Below are 19,058 nucleotides of genomic sequence, written 5' to 3' on the forward strand. Positions count from 1 at the left end.
CTTGCGGTTCCAGACTGCAGCGCCTTTAACCGCATGGTCACTTCGGCCGGCCATGAAAATACAACAGAATGATACATTTGTTTCCTTTGACATTACTAATTTATGTACAAACATTCCAATCCAAGAAATAACAACCATCATAAATGAGAACTTACTACAATAGAGGAAGCTACCTGTAACAGGAATACAAGAAATTATGAACCTACTGGTACCAGTAAAAAACAAAATTTACTTTGAATATAACAATGATATATACACCCAAGAAGATGATGTTGCACTGGAATGTAGCATTACAATTCTTCCTAAACAGATTTTTTGAGGCAAAATTCTTCAAAGAAAACAGTATACTATTTCAGGTACGTTGATGATACTTTGCTGATAATAGACGGATCCAACACTGACATACAACAGTTACTTAAAATGCCGAATGAACTACACGCAAAAATAAAATACACAATAGAACCTGAAACCAATAAAACTATAAACGTTCTTGTCTTGACAATCAAAAATAGTAATAGCAACAATGAGCACAAATTTGGAATATATCGAAAACTCACAACGCCAGACAAAATTATTAACAAAAAGTCTTGCCACCCAAAAGCACACAAATACGCTCAATTATTAACAGACTATCAAATCTATCTTTAGAACATACAATCATACAAGAACTACTGGCAGTCCTTAGATACGTAGCTCAACAAAACAACTTTGTCCCAGCATAGTGATAGAACTCTACGACAAACGCCATAAGCAACGTAAAATTATCGAAAGAAATACCGTCAGAACAAAAGTTCAAATACATGCCACCAGCTTCAATAGGACAAATATCCAAAGAACTGAAATCATTACTAAAGAGGACAGCAATTAAATTCGCGTACAGAACCAAACACAACCTCAAAACACTAATCCATTCCGGTAAAGCAAAAACACAAGTATACACACAACCAGGCATATATAAAATAAACTGTGAAAACCGTACTAAATTCTACACAGGACAGACAGGCAGAAACTTAGAAATTAGGTACAGAGAATACACAAGAATTAGCGAGACAGACCAATCCATGTTCTTCAACCATTTAAAAATAGAAAATCATTAAGCTGTTCACATAACAAACGCAATGAAAATCTTACTTATAACACGAAAAGGATTTAAAATGAACGTTCCGGAAGGAATCGAAATCTCTATACACTCACAGACAGACCATGATAAAATATTAAACGAACAAACGGACCTAAAAGATAAAATTTTTCTAGATAACGTTCTTGAAATTATGCAGCTCGGTTCAGGTTAGTCGTAATAAAATAGAACCACAGATATATATTCATATATATACACCACAAAAACCATGGAGGTAAAGAAAAGGGAGGTGGCACTACAGACTTGCGCTGTACGTTGTTTTGAAGAGAGAGTGGGAGGGACGTGCAGCTCGGTTCAGGTTAGTCGTAATAAAATAGAACCACAGATATATATTCATATATATACACCACAAAAACCATGGAGGTAAAGAAAAGGGAGGTGGCACTACAGACTTGGGCTGTACGTTGTTTTGAAGAGAGAGTGGGAGGGACGTGCCGCCATTTTAAGTAGCCCAAAACTGTAGCAAACTACCGTTTCCGATTGCTTCTTGTTCACTATTTTTGTCATGTGCGCGCCACAAGCATTTTGAATAATAAAATTTATAGAGCTTACATGAGTATCGTAGTGTTAGGATGGCAATTTCATACGTTTTTCTGTTCTTGAGTGCGTATTTACTCTAGCAATATGACACATTTGGCCTCGCTGACGTAACGTGCTTTTTGCTGCTATGATTCAGATAACGACAAACGAAGGGAAGTGATGTGGAAATCATGCTTCCGTAATCTATTTCATTCCTCTTTTACTACATTTGCATCGATAGCAAATGAAACTTGAGCTCGAAAACAAGTGCTTCTTTGTTTACTGGTATCGGTACTGCTCCTTGTTCGTTACATTTTCCGTTTTCAACTCGTATGCACAACATTTTTAGTGTTCACAAAAAACTTACCTACTAGTTCTTAGTTAGCCCATAAACGAGTGCAGTGAGGAAAGAAGTATGGCATGTCAACAAAGTGAATGATTACTGAAACACAAAAAAAAAGAAATAACCAGGACTGCATAGAGGTATACCTCCATGCAGAATAGTTTTCTTGTTTTATTAGACTGTCAATGCATTACTCTCCCAGTAGTTTACCCATCTTCTCACTTTGAAATCTTACCTATTATGCATCATTCAGTATGTGGTCGATAATAGCAACTTACACGATTAAAAAATATATATATAATTTTTTCAACATCGTCCAGCATTGTAGAATGCTATAAATGTGATGAAGGCAATGGTCTCAAAGGCTTAAGACTCCCGAAAATGAATATTTTGCTTTAACGTGTATCTGATTTACTCTTTAGTTATGACAGCCTAACTTGTGTAAGATGTAGGCCTACCTTTTCAACAATAGACTGTTTGCTTCTTTTCCTGGAAAACTTCTCGCGAGTAATTCAGTCAGTTTTTCAAGAATAACCAAACATATCACAACTCGAATGTAAGATTACTTTGATTATCAGCTTGATTTTACTTTTGGATTTGATTCTGAGATTTTCAAAGTATATAAGTCTCTATCACACTTTGTGATATGCCAATAGTTAGTTACTTAGTTGCAAGTATCATTTGCACGATAAATCGTAATGAACTGGAACGAGTCGTAGTATACTGACATCATTTTCTTTTGTAAATATGCCTAAATGCAAATCTTTTTTTTCAGTTTTAACATTTTTAATTAAAAACAGACATGTAATTCCTACCCATTACCACTTACACATTACAGTAATAAATAATCTTCCACGGAATGGGAGGACTTATCAAAGAGAAACTTTTTGAGTTTAGTTTTAGATTTTACTTTGACATGTGTCAGGGATTTTATGTCGTCGTGTAGGTGATCAAAAATTTTGGTTGCAGCATTATGAAGCCCTGTTCGTGCTACAGACAACCTTAATGTGACGTAATGAATGTCATTTTTTTCTTCTGGTGTTGTAATTATGTACATCGTCCGCCCCAATAGCTGAACGGTCAGCGCGTTGGTATGCCACGCACGGAGGCCCGGGTTCGATTCCCGGCTGGGGTGGGAGACTTTCTCTCCTCATACGCCTGGGGACTCCCGACCACTGACGCCATACCATTATTTCATTTAATTAAGTACATCATTGCTCTTATTGGGAATAACTATACTGTGAAACTGATAGATTGCTACTCATACGCCGAGCACAAGGCAGGCAGATCGAAAAGAAAGTGTTCACATAACTTTTCAGCCACAGCCTTCTTCATGAACACGAAACTCTCTCGCACATGACTGCTGTCTCCGTCTGTTCTAGTCAGAACCTTTTTTTTAAAAACGGAGGAAATGTGAATAATGAATAATAATTATGGGCGAGGGGAATTTAGGGAACGAGGTGAGCCCCAACAACCAGCGCGGTTACGTCGTAGCCATGTGTTTTGCGGGGGCGAGACCGTAGAAACAGCGTGGTTCGGATGCCGGAGTGTTTGCGATTTGGAAGGCAATGAAAACACAGGAAAGATGAGGAAGAACGGACACTGAGTAAAGTAAGGAGAATCTAAAGTCAAGTGAAAGAAATAAAACCTCCACAATAAAAGTAAACTGTGCAACAATAATTCATGTATACAAAAGAAAATATTGCATGACTTAACTCCACTTATGAATAAAATGTAAGTCCTTTAAACTTTAGATTACGTTCGGATTGATTAGTACACCTGTAAACAACGCAAGCTGGCATTTTTGATGAAACAACTACGTCCCCACGCAATCAAAGCACCTAACACGATCGATTCTGAACACGGCACGTCAAAGTGACGTCACGGGGAAGTGTCACTGCGATGAACGATGGAGGTACGAATGCGGTGAACCTAATGTTTTGGGCTAGTTAAGATGGCGGACATCGGTTTAGGTTTGTGACTAGTGACACAACCTTTTTTTATCTCTGTGGGAAAAACAAAGACAACTACGATACGCAGAGAAATGAATAAACAAATTGTAACCATACGACATTGCTGAATTAGGTGTCAATTGTTTCTTTCTTTCTTTTGCTACTGCCATCAACCCGTAATGTGCGCAGGGTCGGCGGGTTAGGTACGGATTTGGCATGGTTACGTTAAGGGGTGGCCGGATGCCTTTCCTGCCGCCACCCCATACCCCCCGAGAACGAAATTAGTGTACCCCAGCTGTATGCGTCTAGTGTAAATCGTGAAATAGTGTGAATGTGTTTCAAATGTCGGCGAGTCGTTTTAACTGAGGCGGGACTTGTGGACCAGCCCGGTATTCGCCTAGTAGGATGTGGGAAACCGCCTAAAAACCACATCCAGGCTGGCCGGCACACCGACCATCGTCGTTAATCCGCCGGGCGGACTCGATCCGGGGCCGGCACGTCTACCCGAGTCAAATCCGCCCGGCGGATTAACGACCGTTGTTGTCAAAACCATAAAAGTATATAAAAGCGCTGAAAGACCTAGCTTACGTTTACGAACAACACCTATTAAAAGAGATAATTAAGATAAATATTAAGAATCTGGCTGCAGTTGGAAACTCCCTATACAACAATAAGATTATAAGACACCGACAGCGCCACGATGCAATATAGAAGTAGCTAAGAACTAGCACATAGTAAATCAAAATTGTAGTTAAAATGTTACAACTTTTAACAAAGCATACTTGGTTGCAGAAAGCCTGAAGATGGCGATGATGCAGAAATAGGCATACTGCTAACGTAAAACGTCTAGCAGTTATCGATTATAGCAACATTCTGGTACATTACCGTTTTCTCACTACGTCACTGCAGGTTTTAACGCTGGTAATCCACAACCAAGGGCCTCCCTCTGTCATCAGGACTTGACGGGCACTTCACCTGTCCCACTTGACTATTTCACGCTGTAAACTGGCTCTACACGGCAGCTGCAGCATTCAAAAGGCAGTTCTCGTTAAACATAGGAGTGAATAAAAATACACAATAATAAAAATAGCTGAACAGACAATTCCATATGTGACACAGAACATGTAAAGCGGCAGAATTTTTAGAGCTATGAATAAATATTTACGAAAATCCGTTATTATTCAGTAAAAGCTAGTTTTAATAACCACAGAACAGTGCAGAAACCAGATTACCATAAAATACAAACGAAGTATAGTACATACTTATTAAACGCAATGGCAGTGATTTTTATCTCTGGAAATTACATCCAGTACGCAACTTGAGTTAGGCCACACAAGTAAATGCAGCTTCGAAACTTAAATTTAGCTAAGGTTTGTCTTCTGCGTCAAGTCACAGGCAGTAAATCAGCAAAAAGCTGAAAGTGAGTGTTTCAACCGTCTCCTTACCAAATTACTTGTCTTCAGTGGTCCGATGGGGATGCAAGCCGCCAGTAGCCAGTTTCTCAGACGCGCCTCGCCTATGTTACCAGCCCGACCCTTCAGGTTACAGCCAGATCTTCTGAAAACGCACCGCAGCCTGCGCGCTCTTCCAACGAGCAGTTCCGAACAGCGGGCCTCAACGCAGACGATCGCCGTGTGGCCGCCTGCACTGGTCAACTGCAGCTCGAGGACTCGCATGCACTTGAAGGAGAACACAGACTGACAAGTGATCCCAAGACTGCGCAGACATGCGCAAACATGCTCACTCCAGGGGGAACCCATAGCAGTTGTTACTAGTTTGAAGAGTCCGAGATATGATGCGGGTAAAATCTCTATCGACAGAAGCCGATACACGGATCAAAGCCGTGTACAACGAAACACTGACAACAGCTGAAGACATGAAATACCGTATTATTGCGTAGCGATATGCTCAGATGAAATCCAACTCAGTATGGTCAACGCGGTATCACTTTATAATATCCGTACGAAGGTCAACATTTTAAGCACTTCATACGACAGTCATATTAATAAAAACGTGAGCCGCAGCTGAGTTACATATCTGCTTTTGTTTGGTGCAGTATGAGCAGATCTTTATGAAAACTCTTCTCCTGTTGGTAGGGCAGTGCTTTACATGTTGTTGTCTTCGACGGCTTTTGCAATGTTACGGTTAAAAAATTGTCCTTGTCATAATTCTGCAGCTATAAACGTCACAACTACTTTCGTACGTCAATAATTTGCCATATTGTATGTTATAATGAGATAAAAGAAATTATTCAGATAGTGAAGGGAGACAAAAGTTCATAGTCATGGGGGACTGGAATTGGATGGTAGCAAAAGGAAGAGAAGGAAACGTAGTAGGTGAATATGGAATAGGAGTAAGAAATGAAAGAGGAAGACGTGTGGTAGAATTTTGCACAGAGCATAACTTAATCATAGCTGACACTTGGTTCAAGAATCATGAAAGAAGGCTCTGTACATGGAAGAGGCCACGAGATACTGGAAGGTGTCGGATAGATTATATAATGATAAGACAGAGATTTAGGAACCAGGTTTTAAATTGTAAGACGTTTCCAGGGGCAGATGTTGACTCTGGCCACAAGCTATTGGTTATGAACTGTAGATTAAAATTGAAGAAACTGCAAAAAGATAGGAATTTACGGTGATGGGATCTGGATAAACTGACAGAACCAGAGTTTCAGGGAGAGCATCAGGGAACGATTGACAGGAATGGAGGAAACGAATACAGTAGAAGAAGCTTTGAGTAGCTTTGAAGGATGAAATAGTAAAGGCAGCAGAGGATCAAGACGAGGACTTCAGGCAAATCGTTATTTAAGTTCAATGCTCCATTGTATAGCTCCGTTTTAGACTTGCAAATGGTCCGTTGAGCTAATTCTAGTCCTAACGCTAGTTTGACGCTTAGAATCATTGAAATATTATGTTTTTTGCTACGGCGTTGGTGATAATTTCAGTAAACATCTTGTACATTACGGATATCTTGTGCATCACAAACAGAAAGTTGATGGGTCTCCTTTCTTGTGAAACAGAAGAATCAAAGCATTGTTCACTTAATGATAGTTCTTGCCCCCACAGACGTCTTGTAAGATAATTTATAAGTTTCCTTTGAAATATATCTGCATCATCTTCAATTATTTCTATTCACATGCTATCAAATCCGTGAGCTTTCGTTTCTTCTTTCCTCAAATGTATTTGGGCATTTAATCTGAAATTATACCCAAAATGCCTTTATTTTCCTTATCAGCTGCCAGCGTTACCGATTCATCATAGATACATTTAAGGAAATATTTTATCTTTCGTACAGTTTTCCTTCTCCTGTCTGTTACTCTACCATGTAGTGTCCTAACTGGTGGAATGTGGTCTTTTATATTTTTCATACTACTTACCTTTCGTTCGCGTTTCTTATCATATTGTTATTGTGTCTCCTCCTGTCTTTCGCTATGTAATTTGCATTTTCCAAACTGCTGAACTTGTCGCTTAATTTACTGTATTACTCTTCCTCGTAATGCTTGTCACTACTTTTCCTGAAATATTATTATCTAATATCACTCCAACTCGCTTACTCCATCATTTTTGCGACGTGCTCCTGTGAGTCAAAGTAAAGTGTAGTAACTTGTTTCAATTTTTTAACGGCATGTTTTACATACGATGAAAGCCTTCTGGATACGGCAATAGTACACAAAATATTGGTCCTTGGCATGCTACAAATGCATGCGTCTTCCTTTTGCTTTACCAATTACTTAGCCCCATTGATGTTTCGTTTACGTATTACTACCGAATTTATTCGTGTAATACGATTGATTATAACGACCTTATACTCAAAACCTACTAAATATTTTACGTTCGAGGAACTGGAAATCTTTTATTTATCGTTTTGGGATATTAGTAACTATATCAATAGGAAGGGATTTGGTAATCCTTTGGTTGACGTTACATAATAGCTTACTGCGCCGGTTAAGATAAGTTGTTGATAAAAATTATTTCCTGGTCATTACTGTTCAACATACACACTAGTGATCGTTTCACAGAGCACACTTGAAGATGCTTGTCTGGGGATAAACTACACAAATAACGTACTGGTTTCTGGCTCGCAGCGTTTCAAATGTTGTAGCTTTATTGATTTAGACTCGGAGCAAAAGTGAGCATCTTTTTATCCTTCTGTTCTCAGCTGTCCACGCAATTTAAGGTACCGTTTGTGGATGCCGTAGTTCGACTAAATACTGTCGAAGTTTTCTGAATCAGCAGCGGTTCCTTTCACAAGGTAAGGTGAGAAACGATGTTTTGTTTTCGTGATCACATACACTCAGGTATATCAGAGTTTCTCTCATAATACATAAATAATGCACATTGTAGGACGATGCAAACTGACAGATATTAACCTTTCTGCTCAGAAACGTCAGTATTTCGCCACATAAAATAACTGCACTTCAGCATAATGTACTCATATTGATAGCAAGACAGCAAACTCAGATTTTTGTAACAAAGCAGAAAATACGTAATTTTTTAGCGTTTCGTACTTCAGTCGCTTAAAACGGACCTTTTATAGGAGTACTTTGTTGTCTGTCTGTCTGCCTCTCTGTCTGTGCAACTGTTACAAACCCTTTTTCTCAGGAATGGGCAGACGTATCAAGTTGAAATTTATATCGGATATTAAGGTCTACGGTCGCTTGGAGGTTTAATCAAAAGATATGGCCATTATGTCATATACTTTGATACTCGCAGACTTACTCATTATAACCTGTAAGGTACTGCCCGTTGAACTAGAATCATGAAATTTGGCAAGAAGCAAGGTTTCACAGTACAAATAAAGCTCTAGGATTTATTTTCTTATTCAAAATTGGTAGATTAACAGGTCCAGTATTAGCAAACTAAAGATAAATCAAAAATTGTTAATCTGTAATGACAATACATGAAAAAAATTCTAATTTGTTATCCGACTGTCTGTCCTATTGGTAAGACCGCTTTTTCTCAAGAACGGTTTGACGTAGCAAATTCAAATTTATATTTAATACCAAGGGTACTGTCCCTTGGCGGGGCAAAAATGTAACCTTCTATGTGAGTGCGATCTAAAGATACGGCCATTTAATACCCATATTTTGTACACGCAAACTCACTCACCAAAACCTACAGGGTACTTTGCGTTGACCTGGAAAGGAAAAAAAAATCCGAAAATTGTTAATAAGTAAGTAAAGTGCACCAAAAAATTTTGTCAATTGTTACCCGACTCTCTGTCTGTCCTTCTGTTAGACCCCCTTTTCTCAGGAATCGATAGATGAACACGTTGCCTGTATCGATATCGATAACAGGCAAAAATCGTCGAGATTCTCGATTTCCGTGATGGACGAACCATTTACACACATAACTAAGTTATGTCGAGAGTCCCACTCGCACTCATCCATGTATTTTTTTATGAATTGAGTTTTTGGTTCAAGAGCATAGAAGCTTAAAAATGAGTGTGAGGTGGCCACTTTTTTTATTATTGGGCTAGTAGTTCTCCTGAAGGTAGAGCGAGAAATACATGAAAGTCAATTTTTATAAAAAGAATGTAAACAAGGTCTGCTTCAGTGTTGGGGACGATCTTCGCAGGAGAATACGGCAGACCTGTTGGCGGCCCAGAAGAAGTCGTCACCTCAGGCGTCCACCTTCTCGCTGACTTCCACAAGTATCTGGTAGCAGCCCACCAGCTCTCCCGTCCCCTGCTTCAGCTGGATGATTAAGCGGTAGGTGCCGTATGGGAGCGACGGCATCTTGTCCAAATCCAGCAGGGGCTTCCACTCGTTCACTGTGTAGTTGCCCTGCAAGTCGCAAGTGCTGGTCAGGCGCCGCTGCTAACTGAAGAGGTGTATACAGGCTGAACTAATGTACTTCCGTCCCTGATCACCTGAATTGTAAGTGTGCGCTGCTTAATGTGGTAATTATCGATTAAGCGAAAGGAAGGGATTCTACGCATAAGATTCCTTATTGCTAGTTATAACTACTTATTGGATCACGACCATCGTATTCACTCATTTTCTCTTATTCAGAATTCGGTTTTCCATAATGAATACAAGCCAAGAGCAATGAATGCATATCCATATTAGCTCCTATAAGAAATTATCGTAACTCAACGTCAAAGACTTAATTGTATTGCAAACAGTTTATTTCTGATACTTATTCACCTATCTGTGGAATTTCGTTCTTCTACTGTTTTACAATACAAAAATCGATATAGAACCCGCTCTTGTTCTCCTTCGTGTTAGAGTTTCCAGATGAAAAGGTCCTATACTTTTTGATATCATAATTACTAACGAAATAAACTAACTGCTTAAAAATGTAGTATATTTTATTTAAGTTTATGCAATCAGCACCACGCTCCACTAATCTATAAACCTGAATGTATTTTCAGTCTGTCAGTTATTGGAAGTGATCGGTCTGGTTTCAACGTACATCATCCTTGCCCATGGTTTATAATGTTAAGGAAGTCTGAGCATTATTGCTATTACCAGGCAAGTCATATTTTGCGCTGAAACTAAGCACAAAACGGTGTTTTGTCACACCATACTTTTCCGCTCTCCAACAACGAATTCTGTGCCTAAGGATTCAGTTTCACAAAGATAACAGGTATTTAATCAGTTCAAGATAACTTATTAAGCAGAAGAATTTTATTTCAACTAATTAGCTATAAAACCTACATTTTCATGATTTCGTTACTCTCTTGGTATCGTTGATATGATGCTAACTTGTTTCGTGAGCATTTTACTTCTGATTCTAAAACATTTTTAAAAACCCCAACAACCCTTATACATAAGCAATTCTGTTATCTTACGACATAAAATAATTATGAATTTGCCACTTGTGAGGCAATCTTTCGAAATAACTCAGAGGAAATATGAATGTGGCCAACATCTTAGGATCTTGAGAATTTTGATGGTTATTCGTGAAGTTTCAGAGAAGTATGTATAGTGGCTTGTTTCAGTAAACAGTTAGGTTCGAAGACTTTTCTTGTAAACTGACCACACCAAGTTGTTAAATGTTATTATTCCATTATTTTGCAACTAGGGCCGACATAAACAATTATTTTCAAGCATGACTCTAAATTTTTTAATTTTTTTCAATGTCAAAATTTTTTATTTATTTTTAATTTTTTATAGTGAATACCACATGATTTTTTAGACACACAGACATGTGATATTCACTACAAAAATTTCAAGGATCTTAAAAGTTCTACCAGAAGATTATCTTCAGAGTGAAGCTAATTGAAGAATGATAAAATAATAACTTTTGACAGCTTCAACAAGAATATGTCTTTTATACAAGCTGTGTCGCACAATATTGATTTGATAGGAGTGAAGAATTTCGTGGAAATTACATGAGTTTTAATTTTTAGCTGCGATACTTGAACTGCTGACCATTAAAATCGCAGCACCAGGAAATATAACAAATAACGAAATTATCTCTTCTTAAACTCACTCTATAAGAAAGACAACCTAATGGATCCGAACAAGTACAGTGGGACCCACATGCTATCAGATGCTTATCAGCTAATCCATAAGGCCCTGTTGAGGAGAGCTGAAGAACAGTCTGATCATCTCATTGAAGAATGTCGAGCTCCTTTCCGTAAAAGCAGTCTTGAGTGGAACAGAAGATATTCAACCTCAAGAGCATTCTGAGAACTAGAGCTATAACAAGCCCGAATACAGCACTAATTCTCATCGATTTGAAAAAAGGACTAAAGGGGCAAACAAACTTTATTTACGGTTTTAGAGAAATTAGGAGCAGATAGAGAAACGAAGGAAATCATAAAACAAAACCTGAGATAACATACCTAAATTAGGTTTTCTTGGGAAATCTCTGAACCCATTGAAATACAGACAGCAGACAGACAAGGAGACGAATTATTCCAGTTCTCTTCAGTGGAGCAAACAATAAAAATCTGGAAAGATGTTCTGAAACAGGAACAAAAAGATATATGTTTTGAAAGAAAGGAAATAACTTAGAAAAAAGGTGTTACTTTTGAAGACGACCTGGCCATTTGAGCCAGAAATTGAAAGGATGAGCGAAGATTGTTGGACATCTTGCATGAAATCGCAGGAAAAACGTGTCTCAATGCCTCAAGTGAAAAGACAGAATACTTGAAATACAGATACCAAGGAAGAAATATTTGGAGATGACCTGGAGGAAGATTAAAAGGACAGATAAATTCAGATACTTAGGAGAATATATGCAACCCAGTGGACTAGAGAAGGGGCAGTCAAAGGAAGCTCTATAAAATTAGTTTGACACAAAACACTCTGACACGGAACAGCTGCAAAAACCGAGCGATTTCCTACAGTATCAAAATCAGGCACTGTAATTCAGTTTTGAAAAAGGAAGAACTCTATGTTTCCGAGCGTCCAGTCTAAAATGAAAACGAACAGATGGAAGAACTTTCAAAAAATGAAAGTAAGATTTTCAGGAAAATTATGGGCTCCAAACGAATAGTGACGGGTATATATATGGTGTCTGTTCTTTTGGACATGTCCGCAAAACAGACACCACATATACAGGCTGAAGAAAAATTCGCTCACCCGGACTTGGCAGCGTGATCCCTCACATACACGCAATACAAAAATGTCTGTCACAAAATTTCATCTTGCGCATATTTCTGGTAGTAAATGGACGTTAAAGACTGGCGGTCTAGCAAAACTGTAATCACATTTACGGTAGCTACCTCTGTCAACAGATAGAGCAGTGCTGTGCAGTTGACGCAGTGGAGAGCGTCTTGGGTCAACACGCAGGAGGTCGAGGGATCGATTCTAAGTCGAGGTTTATTTGTTTTGTAGCAATATTAGCGTAACACACGAGATGAATTTAACTAATGAAAGGAGAGAGTACAAAAATTCAGGAAAAGGGAATACCGAAGCAGGGAAAAGGGAATACCGACGTTTAAAAATGAGATTGAAGTAAAATCCAAAATAGCAAAGGTGGAATGACTAAAAGAGAAATGTAAAGCTGTTAAATCATGCACGACTATGGGAAACGTGAATCGCAGGTACAAAGAAATTAAATAGGCCTTTGTGGAAGAGAGAAGGAGCTGTATGAATGTCAAGAGCTAGATGACAAACCAGCCCTAAGCAAAAAGGGGGAGGGGAGGGTGGTGGTGGCAGAAGAATTTCAGAAAGCCCTCGGAACAGAGATCCCTGGTAAAGTCATCCATGAAAAAATATTCACCCCTATGTCATAGATACATTTGATAATGAAATATCCTCAGACTTCTAGAAATCGAACTGTAAGGAAGCAGGTGTTGAATGAGTGAATATTACTTAACAATCCGTTTAGTAAGTCGTAGAGGCAAAACCACTAACACTGATGCTTTATAAAGTAATGGGAAATAATTGGTTAAAGCGTTACACTGATTTTATTCAATCTCTACACTGAGCAATCTCAGAAGGAAACCAAGCAGAAATTTTAAAAGGGAACTGAAGTTCAGCGAGAAGAAATTAAAATATAGAGTTTTGCTGATGACACCATAATGCTGTCAGAGACTGCAAGGGATTAGGTTGAAGAACTGAACGTAAGGCATAACCTCTTGAAATGAGGTTGTAAGATGAACATAAATATAAATAAAACATAGACAATGAAGCGTGGTGGAATAAAATGAGGCGGTTCTGACGGAATTAGACTATGAAATGAGGTGCTAAAAGCAGTAATCATTTTTATTACGCTGGTGTGCAAAACTATGGACTGAATTAACTATCAGAGTGTCTCAGACGAGCAACATAACTGGATGAAACTTGACCATAAATAGAAAGAACTTGTAAGAATAGCACAGATGTTAACTGAAAGAAAGGCGCAGTGAGATGAACAGAAATGGCACTTCTATATATAGAAGTTAATCACACAGGAATCCACACGATTTATGATGATCCTCCGAGAATTTAAAATATCGGGGCATGGTTATCAATAGGGTGTGTGATCACCACTGACGGCAGTGAGTGCTCCGCAACGTCTCCCGTGCTCGTCACAAGTTGGTAAAGAGTTCTGGTGGTGGGTCGTTCCGGTCTGCCGCCAGCGCAATCGACAATTGCTGGAAGGTCGTTGGTGCATGTAAACGTGCTGCAGTAGTTCACTCCCAAGCATTCCACCGGTGTTCGATGGGATTTAAATTGGGGAAGCTGGCGGGCCATTTTATATCCCTTCGTTTCCAGTGCTCCTTCATCTGCGCTGTTCGATGCGGTCGAGCATCCCCTTCTACGTCTACATCTACATCTACATCTACATTTATATCGATACTTCGCAGGCCACCTTACGGCGCGTGGCGGAGGGTACCCCGTACTATTGCTAGTCATTTCCTTTGTTGCTCCACTCTCAATCAGCACGAGGAAAAAGTATCATTTATATGCCTCCACATGAGCCGTAATTTATCATACCTTATCTTCGCGGACGCGCAATATATGTTGGAAGCAACAGAATCGTCCTGCAGTCACCTTCAAATTCCAGTTCTCTAAATTTCCTCAACGTTGTTCCTTGAAAATAACGTCGCCTTCCTTCCAGGGATTCCCGTCTGAGTTCCCTAAGCACCTCCGTAACACTAGTGTGTTGATCGAACCTACCAGTAATAAATCTAGCTGCCCGCCTCTGGATTGCTTCGATGTCTTCCTTTAATCTGACCTGAAACGGATCTCAAACACTCAAGCAGTACGCAAAACAGGTCACAGTAGCGTCCTACATATGGTCTGCTACATATGGTCTGCAGATGAACCACACTTTCGCGGAATTCTCCCAATAAACCGAAGTCGACCGTTCGCATTTCCTACCGCAATTCTCACATGCTCTTTCTGTTTCATATCGCTTTGCAACGTTACGCACAGATATTTAAATGACTGTGTCAAGCAGGACGCTACTAATGCTGTACCCTACTCATTCGCATTAAGGGGAGGTTTACTATCTTTTGGTTAAAAAATCAATTTTTCTTAACTGCATTTTTGGATTCATAAAAGTATTTAGAATCCACCCCTGAAAAGGTTTTTCCGGATACGGTAGGGTAATATTTGTTATTCGCGGTTAAAGAAAAAAATGCACTGCCTGAAATCAGCCTTTTTCAAGCACTAGTTTTTTTTCTTTCGGAGGACGAGTTATTGTACTGGTGCTTGGGAGGAAACACACAAAATTCAAATGAAAGTTTGAACGCGTGTATTTGGAAGATAGCCCCCAAGCATTTGCATTCTGGTGCGAAGACTGTAGAGATTGCGACTTTACCGGCAGTGAGCAGCTTCAACGAAGGGTATTCAGCAATTCTGAAGACCATTACAACGATGAACGCCTGCCTGGGACTCTATTCGACGCAGTTCGCCAAGCATTTGGACGACCACTGGATTCAGCGGCCGAAAACTTGTCACCGGCCGTACGTGCGGCTCTGGACCAGCGCAGGATGGCTCAGATCGAGTACAACGCCCTCTGTAAGGAAGAGGAACGACTAGTTTATAGACCCGGAATAGCAGATTGAACGTAAGTTGCATCATATTGCATTTATATGTAGTCGAAGCTTCAAACGCGTTTTTCTCAAAATGACTTTTTTTTTTAATCGCGCGGTAAGGTAACTTCAAATCTACTGAACCGTCTGGCATGATTCCTTGTTTTCCACGAAGCTAACTTAATTGTCTAGGAGTTATATCACTTTTATTCCGATCCATCAGCAATAAATATTTTTACTTGGCCGACGAAGTCCCAAAATCGATGAAAGAACCATATTTTTTCCAATGGTCACTATTTTGTTTCCTATGGTCCAAATAACTTAAGCGAGGTACAATACCTAAAGAATCTTATATACTTCGCTAACGTCAACTCAATTTCGATTTCAGATGAGCCGGCTGACCTGTGACATCCTGCACGTGGAGGTCTACATCGAAATTTTGTTTCGTTCCGACTGCACTTCCGCCTTTTCTCTTCAACATTTCCGGTCGAAAAAATTCCAGTTTGTAGAGAAAATATTAATAAACATTTTGACCAATAGAGAGTAGTCGCCTTTTTCGAATATGGAAATTAGGACCTAAGAACTCTTCGTCTCACTGACAGACTATATTTTCCTCCAGTATACTTCGTGCGATGCACTGATTGATTTCATGCCTGAAACACCTAAATCTTGCTAACTACATGGTAAATTCAGTGGCTAAAGAGGAAGTTAAAGATTTCTGTAAGTGAAAAGTTCAAAAGGAAAATGATAGTAAGAAACTTCCCTTCGTAAGATATTACTGCATGATATCGAATGATATGCTTACGTTATGGTACAAATGTCTTCAATACGTTCAAAACGTGCTACTGCGAAAATATTCTGAAATACCGGACTTACTAATTTCTAAACATATAGTGACCGTAAAACAACTGGTGAAGAATGCGAATGGCTGAACCTGGTGACACGTGTGCCAATATTCTTGAAGCACTAAAAAGACTTCTTTATCGTTTGTATTTTGTCCGACATGACGAGTCTCGAAATTTCATAATGGAATGCTTTACCTAATTTCTTCCCGAGAAAAAAATTCTCAAAGAACATCCTTTTTCCGGGCCAAAGATAATAAAACTCCCTTTAACTTACATTTTTTCTGCGTTTAATGCTAGATGTCATTCATCACACCAACCAGAAATTTTCTCTAAGCCGCCCTGTATCCTTCTACAGTAACTCAGTTTCGACATCTTACCGTACATCACAGTATTATCAGCACTGCTGGCCGCCCTTTCCGCCAAATCATTTATGTGTGTAGAGAATAACAATGGTCATCTCACACTTCCCTGAGGCACTCCTGACGATACCCTTGTCTCTGATGAACACTCGCAGTCGAGAACAACGTACTGGATTCTATAACTTAACAAGGTCTTCGAGCAACTTATATATCTGTGAATCTGTTCCATGCTCGTACTTTTTTTAACAACCTGCAATGGGGCACTGCGTCAACGCTCTCCAGAAACCTAGAAATACAGAATCTACCTGATGCCCTTCAACCACAGTTTTGAAGTACCTATCACGTGAGAAAAGGGCAAACTGTGTTTCGCACGAGCGGTGCTTTCTAAAACCATATTGATTGGCGCTGATAAACTTCTTTGCCTCAAGAAAATTACATTTGAACTGAGAATATGTTCAAGGATTCTTCAGCGAACCTATATTACGGATGGTGGTCTTTAATTTCTGGGGTCCGTTCTTCTGCCCTGCTTATACACAGTAGTCACTTGCGCTTTGTTTCAGTCGTTTGGGGCTTTTCGCTGGGCAAGAGATTCGCTATAAATGAAAGCTAAGTATGGGGCCATTGCCGTAGAGTTGTCTCTGAAAAACCGAATTGAAATTCCTGTCGTACCTTTTTCTTCCATTAAAATGAAGTTACGGCCGAATGCACCCTGAAAAGACGCAAATTGGGAAGGAGTACAGTGTCGCAGTAGCGCAGACTGGTGAGTGTATTCAGAGATTTGGAGGTCAGTACGTCCTTGTAACATTATGCCTGTCCAGTCCATAACTCATGGGTCACCAAAACAATCATATTAGACAATGTTCCTGGATGCGTTACGTATCCTTCTATGGCGAGAGTTTGCGACACGCATTCCCTCAGAACATTCGTGAATGGAACAGGACAGGAAACTGCTAATATTGGTACCAATTACCTTCCACCATGCACTGTACTTTGGTTGTGGAATACGTACGTAGATCCAAAAGTTGTTGGAAAGTAACCGCTAGTGTTTTCTGGAATTTTCTACAATCGTGAGAATGTCAGCAGAGAATATTACGCTTCACTACTTACGATAGCGAAGAAATATATTTTCCTCTTACATAAACGTCTTCAGAGGGGATAATGCTCGTCCCTCACAAATCTTTCAGGATTGTGATAATTATCTTCCATCACACGTCAAGTAGAGTTGTGGCAAAACTGCGTTATCTTTGCTTCGTAGCGATTCCACATCCGTCGCATACACCGGAATTCGCTTCCACTGATTAATTACTGATACTGGCTTTGAAGAAATGGGAAGGTGAATGGAGGTGTGTATTGATTCACAAAACGACTAGATTAGAGTAGATTAGACAGCAACATATTTTACGTCCGGCCCCGGTAGTTAAGTGATCAGCGCCACAGAATGTCAATCCTAAGGGCCGGAGTTCGATTCTCGTCCGGGGCGGAGATTTTCTACGCTCAGAGGCAGGGTGTTGTGTTGTCCTAATCATCATTATTTCATCCCCATCGACGCGCCAGTCGCCGAAGTGGCGTCAACTCGAAAGACTTGCACCCGGCGAACGGTCTACCCGACGGGAGGCCCTAGTCACACGACATTTTTTATTATATCTTATACCTTGTGGTTTCTTTGTCAAACATCGGACCTGTTGACTGTCCCTCGTACATTCACTATACATTTTCTTATCTCAGGCATTCGATATGCGTTAATTATCCTGCCCTAGTCCGCAGCGTGATGGTAGTGGTTGTATCCATCTAATTCTTACCATTACGGGTGTAGACCGTAATTCAGGTATTTCCTCTCTGACTCCTTACAGCTGACTCCGATGAGGATTGCTTCCTAATCCCTTCTTATACGGAAGGATTTTTTTTTTATATTGAAGGAAAGTAAATCCTTTATGCCTTTAAAGCCTTCATTGTCCTACGGAATGCACTCTCTTCGTCTAGGTCTTCGATTGCAGTAACCTCTACTCCTCTCTCGTCCCGAACAGGCCATGAAGGCTCAACGGTACCGATCGGCCGCCGTATCATCCATATCCCAGAGGCATCATTGGATGCAGGTACGGAGGGGCATGTAGTCAGCACACCGCTCTCCCGGCGATTTGCCAGTTTCAGAGACCGGAGCTGCTACTTCTCAACCAAGTAGCACCTCAGTTTGCCTCACAAGGGCGGAGTGCACCCCGCTTGCCAACAGCACTCGGGAGGCCGAATGGTCACCCATCCAAGTGCTAGCCCAAACGGGCAGCACTTAACTGCGGTGATCTGACGGGAACCGGTGTTACCACTGTGGCAAGGCCGTTGGCACTAATCCCTACGCAGCCGCCGATTTGGACGCAGAATGCAATTGGTAAGGCGATCTCTGCTAAGAAATTACACTCACATTCTTTGTTCTTGTTTGGTGTACCATCGGTACATATTGTAATTAAAAAGAATGAACATTTACAT

General features: G+C 39.9%; 1 protein-coding gene across 1 annotated transcript in view; it reads right to left on the reverse strand.

Annotated features, from left to right (window-relative positions):
* Positions 1 to 9,399: 9,399 nt before the first annotated feature.
* The window catches only part of LOC126481389 (uncharacterized), a 30,204-nt gene continuing 20,545 nt past the window's right edge, over positions 9,400 to 19,058 (reverse strand). The window contains exon 4 of the mRNA XM_050105113.1: positions 9,400 to 9,740. Coding sequence (XP_049961070.1) covers positions 9,576 to 9,740 — 165 coding nt within the window. The 3' untranslated portion in view covers positions 9,400 to 9,575. The remainder of the gene's footprint in view (positions 9,741 to 19,058) is intronic.

This window comes from Schistocerca serialis, chromosome 5, assembly GCF_023864345.2.
Source record: "Schistocerca serialis cubense isolate TAMUIC-IGC-003099 chromosome 5, iqSchSeri2.2, whole genome shotgun sequence".
NCBI lineage: Eukaryota > Metazoa > Arthropoda > Insecta > Orthoptera > Acrididae > Schistocerca > Schistocerca serialis.